Below are 11,484 nucleotides of genomic sequence, written 5' to 3'. Positions count from 1 at the left end.
GCCGTCACTGGCGGTTTGAAAAAAGAGGAGCTGCTGTCCTCGGCGACCATTTCGACATCCGACTCATCCCGTGACGTCACCGCCCCCCCCCCCCCCCCCTCCCCCCGTCCTAATCCAGCCGCTCGAGCCCCGACGCGTTCATTACTGAGAGGCGACGCCGTGACACGCTGCTGCTGCTGCTGCCGTGCTACAGACACCCAGGACAGGACGAACAGACGGACACGGACCCCGTACACATCCCGAGTAGTGAACCCGAGACAGCGCTCCGACCTCCGGGCTGCAGGCTCTAGAAGATCTCCTTCTCTCCTCTTCCTCCTCCAGAAGAAGATCTCCACCCCGACCAGACGACCCCGCCAGAGGAGCGCTGATCTCCTCCCAGACACCAGCGCTACTCACTGCCTTCAGGAACCCTCTCCACTCCGGATCCAGCCCCGCACGGTCCACCGAGCCCCGCCAGAACCATGTAAGTGCCCGGCTAACCCCCTGGGTTCATGAGTGTTATTATGGGATTGGTTTCTACGGCGGCGGGTCGCTGTAGTAGCCTGTGGCTCCGTTTCTTCAGCTTATTGAACTGGAAAGTCCTCTACGGTTCAAGCGACAGTGGTTCATCATGGATCCAGTGGATCATCACGGATCCCGGGGCAGGGGCATGAAAACCCATGATTTGTCTTAATAACCTCCACCTTCGACGAGTCACGAGTTTCCGTGGAGCCCGCCACGATGAACCACTGTCGCCTGAACCGAGGAGCGCTTGCACGCGTCGCCATTTTATTCTAAGGGCTAATAAGCCCTATGTGCGTGTTTGGAGGGGAGAGGAGCAGACCCACACGGAGTCATGGAACCGTCTCCTGCTCCCAGTCTCCTTCTGGCGATGTGGATTTCAGTGACACGCAATATTTCCAGTCTGGAATGGTTTGGTTTAGGTAAAGAAAAAAACGGGGGGGGACGGGGGGGACGGGGGGGACTGGACTGTGCGTTTGACCACCAATAATACATTTATTAATCTAAGATCGAGGCTTTCTGTCTGGATAGCGTCCATCGGCCCCTGGTGGGTCTACACTGGTAACGAGGATTAGGAGGACGCGGGCCTTATGAGGAACAGCTCCCTATAAAGAACAGCTCCTGATAAAGAACAGCTCCTGATAAAGAACAGCTCTTTATGATGAACACCTCCTTATAACAAACAGATCATTATAAAGTAAATAAATGTAATAATGTAAATGTAAATAATGTAAATGTAAATAAAGAACAGCTCTTTATAATGAACAGCTCCTTATAAAGAACAGCTGCTTATAAAGATCTGCTCCTTGTGATGAACAGCTCCTTGTGATGAACAGCTCATTTAAAAGAACAGCTCCTTCTAAAAAACAGTCATGATGAACAGCTCCTTATGATGAACCGCTCCTTATAAAGAACAGTTATGATGAACAGCTCCTTATAAAGAACAGCTCCTTATAAAGAACATATACTTATGATGAACAGTTATGACGAACAGCTCCTTATGAAGAGCAGCTCCTTATAAAGAACAGTTATGATGAACAGTTATGAAGAACAGCTCCTTATAACGATCAGCTCCTTATAACGAAGTGCTCTCTGCTGAAGAACACGCTGGAGGGGGGATCTGTTTTAAAAGCCTGTTGATCACTTAAGATCCGCTTCACTCGCGGCCTCAGGATGCTGTCGACCCACGACGGACCACACGACCCACGAGCATCAGTATAGGCCTGGTGGTGTTGTCACCTCGTGTGTGTTTGTGTGTGCGTGTGTGTGACAGCCCTCTCTGTCGTCGAGCGTGAGAGAGGGCGGACAGGGAACAGTGGATTTTTGTTATTCGTTCATTATATCGTTACTCCTGGTTTTATTCATAATCCTATTTCTGTATTCACTCAATCGTAGCGTGTTAATGGTCTTATAATATAACCAACGGGAGGTCTAAAAGTGACCTTGTTAACACCTCACCCCAAGCCATCATGGTATTAAAACAGAAAAGGCATCGCTGGCTAGAGTCCTCTGATATCCCCGCTATTGATCGCATCCCCGCGCGGTGTTTCCATGAGTGTGTGCGTGGTGCTTCACAAAGCAACGCCCTCCACATCACGACGCTCCCTGTCCGGTCGAGTCCCCTCCAAAGACCCTCTTTGTTCCACAAAAAACAGCCGAAATCATGGATGACCGAGTGTTTCGGCCGTTTGTATCATCATACATACAGGACCCTGCGGTCCTATGATCCGGTAAACCCGCTCAACGACTCCCGCTCGACGGGTCGCTGTCCGGCGCTGTCCGGTGCTGAACGCCGCTCTCCGGTGCTGAAAGACGGCCGCGGAACCCCCGGGGCGCGGTGTAGCAAACAGCTGGCTAGCACTGTAGCTAACACGACATGTTTATTGGTAGAAAACACCCCGAATATAATATAGTATTAGATGGACGTTGCCTTTATCTCGGGACAGGTTGTCGAGCGTCAATGTGAGGAGAAGGTTACGGGGTTGTGGGCTCGGCCTACACGGCTACATGTCAGCTAGCCTGTTGCTGCTAACAGGCTAGTGTTGCCAGATTGGGTATCGCTTGGCTTCTAACAGGCTAGTTGCCAGATTGGCTATCCGTTTGGCTTCTAACAGGCTAGTTGCCATGTTGGGTAGCCTTGTGGCTGCTATGTCAGCCAGCCTCTTATCAGTTAGCAGCTGCTGTTAGCAACTCTCAGCTAGCAATATGAGTGTGTTAAATCCATTCGACATTTAATGCTAGTATTACTGTTATAATTATTATCATAGACTATTATTATCATCTAGCCTTAGTATTCATGTTGTAGTGGCCTAGAGGTGCTTAATATAGAGCTAAGCTGAGCTGGTATTTACACGTATCCCTGGAACGTTCTCACGTAGCCCATAAGGTACGTGTTATCCTCTATTATACGACCCACAGTGTCACTCAACTGCCCTCAAGTCGTGTGTTGACGCCAGCCAAAGGGTTCCTGGTTGGATCCCTGTTGTCCTCAGCCTCCCTGAAGGCCTCCCACAGCATGCCTTCTCCTTAATGGCCTTTATAGGCCCACTATCCTTATTCACGGTGCCTTTCTTTAGATGAACACGTCCTAAATAACATAATATTAACATTGATTATAACAGAAAACATCGGAGGGACTTCCTGGATGTGTTGTGAGGGATTAGGAGTGTGCTGGGTGACCTTTACACAGCGATGGGCCTCTCTGCTCTCAGCTCTCCGTTCTCCGTTCTCTGTTCTCTCTGTTCTCTGTTCTCCCTGTTCTCTGTTCTCCCTGTTCTCTGTTCTCTGTTCTCCCTGTTCTCTGTTCTCTGTTCTCTCTGTTCTCTGTTCTCCCTGTTCCCTGTTCTCTGTTCTCTCTGTTCTCTGTTCTTTCTGACCTCTGTTCTTTCTGTTCTCTGTTCTCCTCTCTCCACTCTGCTCTCTGTTCTCCTCTCTGCTCTCGGTTCTCCGTTCTCCGTTCTCTGGCTCCAGGTGAGCAGCTCCGTTCAGCCAGCGGGCCCCCCCTCTAGGATACCTGCCCCCCTACCTCCCCTGACCCCTCTGAGTGCCGCTGACCTCTGCTCTCTCTGGGGCCGTCTCCCCATGCAGAACGGGGCTAACGATCCCGCTGGACACAGGACTATCCCCTTACATGAGGGGGTTATTGTTCTTAAAATAGCTGAACGGTCAACTGTTCATTGATCGATCGTTGGGTTGTCTCCTATTTAGTCGTGTTGGCCTGCTTGTTGTAGGCTTTTTGTGAATGCCTTAGTGTGCGTTTCGCTGTTTGTGAGATTGGATTAAATTTAACATTTTCTATGCTGATTACACTTAAGACACAAGACACGGACCATACATCTATTTATTACACACATTTGATTTGTTCGTTCATCTGGAGAGGGAGAGGGAGAGGGAGAGGGAGAGAGAGAGAGAGAGAGAGAGAGAGAGAGAGAGAGAGAGAGAGAGAGAGAGAGAGAGAGAGAGAGAGAGAGAGAGAGAGAGAGAGAGAGAGAGAGAGAGAGAGAGAGAGAGAGAGAGAGAGAGAGGCCGTGAATCTCCCTCGCCCTCCTTTTGTGTGGAGGCAGCAGCTGAGTACATAGCCCGTCCGCCGCCGCCGCCACTGCGGCGGCTACACGCCCCCCCCCAGGCCCCGGCGCACCGGGCCCTATTGTGCGCCTCGTCCGGGGCTATTTTTATCACTTTCTGGGCCATCCTGTTTTGTCCGAGCTCCAACGCTAGCGCTAGTGCTAACGGGCTGTGCGTCCCGGCAGGTCCGCCCCCGCCGGAGCCCCCGGAGCAGATGGAGCCAACCAGCCGCCCAACCTCACCAGCAACCGCCGCCTGCAGCAGACCCAGGCCCAGGTGGACGAGGTAGGGCTGGGCCGCGCCGGGGAGAGCCCGGGACTGGCCTTATTTAATCATATTATCATCATCATATAGGTTGTGTTGTTAATCTTTCATCACTTGTTATCATAGACACCAGGTCGACGGTGTAGGACCGGACTAGGCACTATTATTACATGTTGTTATTCTTTTATCACATGTGATCATAGACCGCTTCACGGATGAGTTGTGGACCGGGACCATGTTATATGTCACATGGATGTTATTATTTGATCACATGTAATCATCGACACCAGGTGGACGAGTTGAACACCCTTCCACCCACCCGCATCATCTTTAACTATTATCCTCTTAATAATAATGTTTAAGACTATATACCGTAACCATGTCAGAGTGGCTTCCCGTCTGCCTAATCAGCCCTCCTTAGCGACTCCTCACAATCTAAGGGTTTTTGTGTGATATATATAACGGACTAATCACTCGTTGAGTTATTTTATATTATTAAATTAATATTTCCAGTCTGAACTGAGACAATAGCGAGCAGTGAGCCAAACCTCCTCCCCGGGGGGCTTGGCTCCGCCCCTTCCCAGCATCACAGCCCTGTCTCCGTGGTAACGCTAGGTGGTGGACATCATGCGTGTGAACGTGGACAAGGTGCTGGAGCGTGACCAGAAGCTGTCTGAGCTGGACGACCGGGCCGACGCCCTGCAGGCCGGGGCCTCCCAGTTCGAGACCAGCGCCGCCAAGCTCAAGAACAAGTACTGGTGGAAGAACGCCAAGGTGGGTGGGCCTAGCGGCTAGGGCTAGAGGCTAGGGCTAGCGGCCGGTGCTAGCGGCTAGCTCAAGAACAAGTACTGGTGGAAGAACACCAAGGTGGGTGGGGCTAGCGGCTAGAGATAGTGGACAGAGCTAGCGGCTGGAGCTAGCCGCTAGAGCTAGCAGCTAGAGCTAGTGACTAGCGCTAGCAGCTAGAGCTAGCGGCTAGCTCTTGGATGCCAACACTGCAATCCTCGGTTGGAGGCGGTAGGTCGGGAGCAGTGTAACTGACGCCCTCCGGGTTTTTGTGCTAGTGGGAAACAGCAACCGGCCCAAACAGGGATAACCTTGTGGAGGTCATCAGCCCGGCCTGGAGGTCTGTTTACAGTCACTATCACACATCAGGATGGAGTGGATCCATGTCTCTGTGTCTCTGTCTCTCTCTTCGCCATCCTCTCTCTCCGTCTCTCTCTTTCTCTTTCTTCCCGGTCCATATAAAGTCTCTCACGCCCAGCGGGTTGCTCCTCCTCAGCAGCCTCTAACAGCCTCTCTAACAGCAGCCTCTAACAGCAGCCTCTAACAGCCTCTCTAACAGCAGCCTCTCTAACAGCCTCCTCTATCAGCAGCCTCTAACAGCAGCCTCTCTAACAGCATCCTCTATCAGCAGCCTCTCTAACAGCAGCCTCTAACAGCAGCCTCTAACAGCAGCCTCTCTAACAGCATCCTCTATCAGCAGCCTCTCTAACAGCAGCCTCTAACAGCAGCCTCTCTAGCAGCAGCCTCTCTAACAGCAGCCTCTAACAGCAGCCTCTCTAACAGCAGCCTCTAACAGCAGCCTCTCTAACAGCAGCCTCTCTAACAGCAGCCTCTATCAGCAGCCTCTAACAGCAGCCTCTCTAACAGCAGCCTCTAACAGCAGCCTCTAACAGCAGCCTCTAACAGCAGCCTCTCTAACAGCAGCCTCTCTAACAGCAGCCTCTAACAGCAGCCTCTCTAACAGCAGCCTCTATCAGCAGCCTCTCTAACAGCAGCCTCTCTAACAGCAGCCTCTCTAACAGCAGCCTCTAACAGCAGCCTCTAACAGCAGCCTCTAACAGCAGCCTCTAACAGCAGCCTCTCCGACCGCGTCGCCCAGCGGCCACTGGCTTCATGGCCGCCGTGTTGCCGTGAGCGTCTTGTGTTTGTCCAATGAGCAGTCGGACCCAAGGTCGTCCTGACCAATGACCTTCTGCGGAGGAAGCTCACGTCAAGCACACACACACACACACACACACACACACACACACACACACACACACACACACACACACACACACACACACACACACACACACACACACACACACACACACACACACACACACACACACACACACACACACACACACGACAGGAGAGACTCGCAGCATAATAAACAGCATAGAACATGACTCACACGATAGAAGCGGTATCGCTGAATACGTACTGAATACAAACGGAATACTTACAGAATACGTACTGAATGCGTATTGTATACGTACTGAATGCGTTCTGAATACGTACTGAGCGCGTACTGAATGCGTACTGAATGCGTTCTGAATGCGTACTGAATACGTACTGAATGCGTACTGAACACGTACTGAACGCGTACTGAACGCGTACTGAATGCGTATTGAATACGTACTGAACACGTACTGAACGCTTACTGAACACGTACTGAACGCGTACTGAACGCGTACTGAACGCGTACTGAACGCGTACTGAATGCGTACTGAACGCTTACAGAATGCGTACTGAATGCGTACTGAATGCGTACTGAATGCGTACTGAATGCGTACTGAATGCGTACAGAATGCGTACTGAACGCGTACAGAATGCGTACTGAACGCGTACTGAATGCGTACTGAATGCGTACTGAACGCGTACAGAATGCGTACTGAACGCGTACTGAACGCTTACTGAACACGTACTGAATACGTACTGAACGCGTACTGAACGCGTACTGAAAGCGTACTGAAAGCGTACTGAATGCGTACCGATGTGAACAGACATGGAGGATTGATTCCACGCTGGGTAGAGGACTCAGTGAAGGAGACGAGGCTGTAGGAGACAGAAGAGGACACTCCCGGGTCCTGGCTTTGTAAATGTTTAATGGAATGCAGCCCGCCTCACTCAGAGAGTAGGTGATGATCCTCATAAATAATATATGGTATATACATAATATACATCAATATGAATAATATACCAGGCCGGTTTGTTTCTGGCCTGGTGGGGTGAATATGTTAACAGGTGGTAGATTGAGTTAAGCTATTGATCGGCTGAGTCTGAGTTCTTGTCTCTGCGTTATGTGGACATGAAGGATGAGGTGCTCTGATGAAATGTGTTTTTAATAAAGTTTCATGTTTTCTTTCCACCTCTTTTTAGATGATGATTATTCTGGGTGTGATTTGCCTGATTGTCGTCATCGTCATTATTGGTAAGGATCAATAATCAATACAATCGATCGATCATCATATCTTATCAACTGTTGAACTGTGTTACACTCATCAGTTCCAAGAGCATGAAATAATTGTAATCATTGTTTTCTTGATACTGCAATGTTGGACATAGCTTCTTAAACAATCTAGACCATATGGACATAAACACCCTATTGTAACCGACTTAATGTGGAACCACTAATCTTCTGACACCACTGCTTCCTGTGTCTCCCCTCTGTTTCCTGTGTGCGCCCCCTCTGTGTGTCCCACAGTGTACTTCAGCACCTAAGAAGAGTTGTTCCTACCCCAGTCTCCACCCACGCCCTCGCAACAACAAACGTCCTCAAATTGACGACCAAATTAACCACTGGTGATGAGTTTAGTTTCCAATTCTTCCCCCTGTCCCCCTCCACGCCCACCGATTGGTCTCGATATGCCCCCCCCCACCCTGCCGGGGCCCCACGGCCCCCACCACCTCGCCTCTGGACCCCTGTGGTATTTGTCCTGTGAGTCTGTGGCCCCCGTCTCCTTTCTAGGCTCAGCGGCTTTTCGATTGGCCGTTCTGCCGAGCAAACACTGCGATCGGCGGCTAGAGGAGGAGCGGCGACGGCGTTAATGTGACTGGAATATATAGTTCTTTGTAGAGTTTTATTCTGATATATACATATATATATATACTGTTTTTTGTAGGTGTGTGTGCGTGCGAGTGCTTTTTTGTACTTTTTGAGTTTTGTATTCATTTCTCCGTATGCTTCGGTGTCAGCCCGCGCAGCCCGGGCGTAGCATGTGACCACGACCCCGCCGCCGGACCCCCGCCGTGCGTCTCGCACGCCCCCATCGGTCCGGCGCGGCTTGCGGTTTTTCCCAAGCGAGCGCCGAGCAGGTTGTCAGCGTTCCCGTATGTTCCCGTCATGGTCTAGGAACGTAACATGAAGGCGTTCCCGTCGACGTTGTGGTAGAACCATCTCACGCTATCCGTAAAATACGCCGTCGTAAAACATCTTCTGGACCAATGAAATGTAAGACGTTCCGTGATGTCACTGTCCTAGACCATTCCAACGACATACTAATCGTTAGCACTAATGGGTGTCGATATTCTCTGTCATCAATATTTCTATTCATCTTCATCTTCATTTTTTATGAACCCACACCCGGTCTGCATGCATTTTTCTCTCTTGACGATTTCAGAAAAGAAACTGCCATAGTTCTTGGACCAATGTCTGTAGATGTTTATTTTGTAACGTTTTTTCTTAGTGTCTTATTTCGAAAACATTCCTTCATTGCAGTCTAGTGCAAATGCTCATAATGTAGCACATGTAAGTATCTTTAAAAGAGCTACCGTATGGTTCAAAGCCCTGTCACGATGTCCTAATAGAAGCATAAAATACAATCATTCTTTTAGCTGTAAGGGTTAGACTTTTGGTATTTAAATTGGGTTTTAATTTGATCATATATACGATGCTTTCTTTTTGTAATATATATGTATATGATATGTTACCATAAACACGTATACTATGATGTCGTAAATACCATAGAAGATATAAAAAAATAACGTAAGTAAGACTCAACTTAACCGTAGAACAGAGAGCGGCGTCGTCGGGTTAGCTCTCAGCGCTAGTAGCCTCCGCTTCAGAAGCCCTGAAGCTCTTATGTCAGAGGAGGGCCGACGTCACCGCCCCGCACACAATATAACCCGGGAACCCCTTTCAAACGCACAAAAGAGAAAGCTTGTTTTTGATGGCGCTACTGTCTCAAGGCCCGGCCGCTGACAGGCCCTTAGCCGGCAGGGCCACACTTAACAAACCAACCCCCTCCCCCCCCCCCCCCCATTCAGCCCGGCTGGCCCTCAGAGGCACAGGGACTCGTTGGTTCTGGCGTTCGGCTACAGAACCCCAGCCCTCCGCCGGGGGTCCAGAGAGCGGTTCAGCTGAACGTGTGTGAGCGTGGGAGGAGCCTTCCCACCGACCGGCTCAAGGGCGTTCGGTGACTCTTGTTTTCTTTGCTTTCACGTTGCGTCTCTCTCTCAGTTTTACTCCCAATAGTCAAGGCCTTTTTTCTTTTTTATGTACGATAGATTATATTTATATAATAGTATATTTTTATGTGAGGCAGGCGCCGCGGCAGGGGGGGCGGTCCTTCGCGGTGTTCTGTCGCGGCGTCCGCCGGGTTTTTGTAACTGAGCTCCGCGCGTTATTCACTGCCAAGTATCTGGGGAGAGAGACCCTTATCCTTTAGGTTGCACTTATTTCTGTTCGTGGACCCCCGTCCTGGTCCGGTCACCTGACCTGTTGGGGGACACTCTTCGTTATCGGTTTTCCAAACTTTTCCTAAGGTCTCACACATCTTCACTGAACCAGAGCACCAAGCCGGGTCCCCCCCGCTGTCACCAGGTGGGGCGCCCCCTGCTGTTACCAGGTGGGGCGCCCCCGGCTGCGTGCTGCCGGATCCACCACTCTCTCTATCCACTGCTCCTTCTGTCTACGGGCTGCAAGACATGCACCTCCTGGGTGTGCGTGCGTGCGTGCGTGTGTGTGTATGTGTGTGTACCTGCGTGTGGTGTGGTGTGGTGTGGTGTGTGTGTGTGTGTGTGTGTGTGCGCGTGTGTGTTCAGTAGTTGTAGCTCCACCTGCCTTTGGGAATATCCCCGGTTTATCCCGACAGATTAGGCTGCTTAACCGCTAAGGGCGTGTTTGTTTCCATGGCAACCTAAGTAGCCGGGGGAGGGGGAGGGGCCGAGCTTAGAGGCCTGGACACACAGACCGGGGCTCCGCCCCTCTCTGGGTGAGGAACGTTATCGCTATTTTTAACCAAAGACCAGATTTTTTTATGCTTATGCTGCCATTTGCCATCAAAAACAAGTCAAAGGGAAACTCTCAAGAATATAAAGAATACAATAAGGATACTTTTGAAGATTCCCCTCAACATAAGAGAGATCTTAACGTAGAGAGAACCTCGACCCGCCCTTCTAACCCTTACAGGCGACATGTCATGCAGACGGTAGTTCAACGTGCCCTTTGACATATGCAAGGTGAAACCCCAACGATAAAGACTCCCGGGAGCGAGGACGCGAGCGTCGGGAGGTCCTCGATAGGGCGTCTAACGAGATCCTGTACCCGATAATAGCACAACTCTTCTTCTGTTCCGTGTCTCCATAGTGCTCGCGAGTGTTTTCAAATCAAAAGACGTGTGTGACTTTTAACTCTAGATGTTAGATTAAAAAACGAGAAAAAAAAAAACTACAAAAACAGCTGCAAAACATCTGTATCGTGTGGTGTTGTACCGGGGTTTAGTGGCGCCGGAGAGCCCAGCTCTTCAGGTTATTACCAAGCTAACAAAAGATTCAGCTCCAAAGGCAAACCTGTACCGTTTGATTTTGCTGGTATGAATATATATATAACATATATATATATATATATATAACGTGTCCCAGTTCCAGCCGTCTACAGCGGCGGGAGCGTCCCAGTGGAATCAGACGACTTGGCGTCCCTACGGATTGGGGTAGGACCGCCGTGTGTCTCCGTACGTCCGTCCGTCCACCAGCGACCTTTGCGCGGTCGCCGTGACGACGCAGAAGTCCTTCTCTTTGCGGTCGTGTTACTTTTCGGTTTTCGTTTGGTGTGTTGTCAGGTTGTGAGAGGAGAAGTGTGCGTATTCGAACACAACAGCACTTGTTTGTCGTTTAGTTTAGTTTGGTTGGTTTTTGGCGGGAAACACGACGTTGGGCTAAATGTTGTAGCGTGTTGTCGTCTTCTCCGGGAAAACGGATCAGAGATCTCGATAAAGGCTGTGTTTAACTCATGGGGGGAGCGATGGACGTGTTAGTCCAGATTATGAGGTGCACATTGAGAGCTTGGTTTGAAAGCACAGAGGGAGGGGGGGGACAAACAGCATAACAAAGAGGCTAAGGCTAACCACTCGCCCCTCATGGCAGAGACGCAGCCTAAGGAGG

At 50.4% G+C, this 11,484-nt stretch overlaps 1 protein-coding gene across 1 annotated transcript; it reads left to right on the top strand.

The window, feature by feature from the left end:
• The first annotated feature begins 258 nt into the window (after positions 1-258).
• Positions 259-7,982, top strand: vamp2 (vesicle-associated membrane protein 2). The gene is made up of 5 exons (XM_056594552.1): positions 259-463; positions 4,251-4,350; positions 4,945-5,103; positions 7,483-7,534; positions 7,808-7,982. Coding segments are annotated over exons 1-5 (330 nt in total). The 5' UTR covers positions 259-461; the 3' UTR covers positions 7,825-7,982.
• The last annotated feature ends 3,502 nt before the right edge of the window (positions 7,983-11,484 follow it).

Source organism: Gadus chalcogrammus, chromosome 7, assembly GCF_026213295.1.
Source record: "Gadus chalcogrammus isolate NIFS_2021 chromosome 7, NIFS_Gcha_1.0, whole genome shotgun sequence".
In the NCBI taxonomy this organism is placed as follows: Eukaryota; Metazoa; Chordata; class Actinopteri; order Gadiformes; family Gadidae; genus Gadus; species Gadus chalcogrammus.
This window is presented reverse-complemented; position numbering and strand designations above follow the sequence as displayed.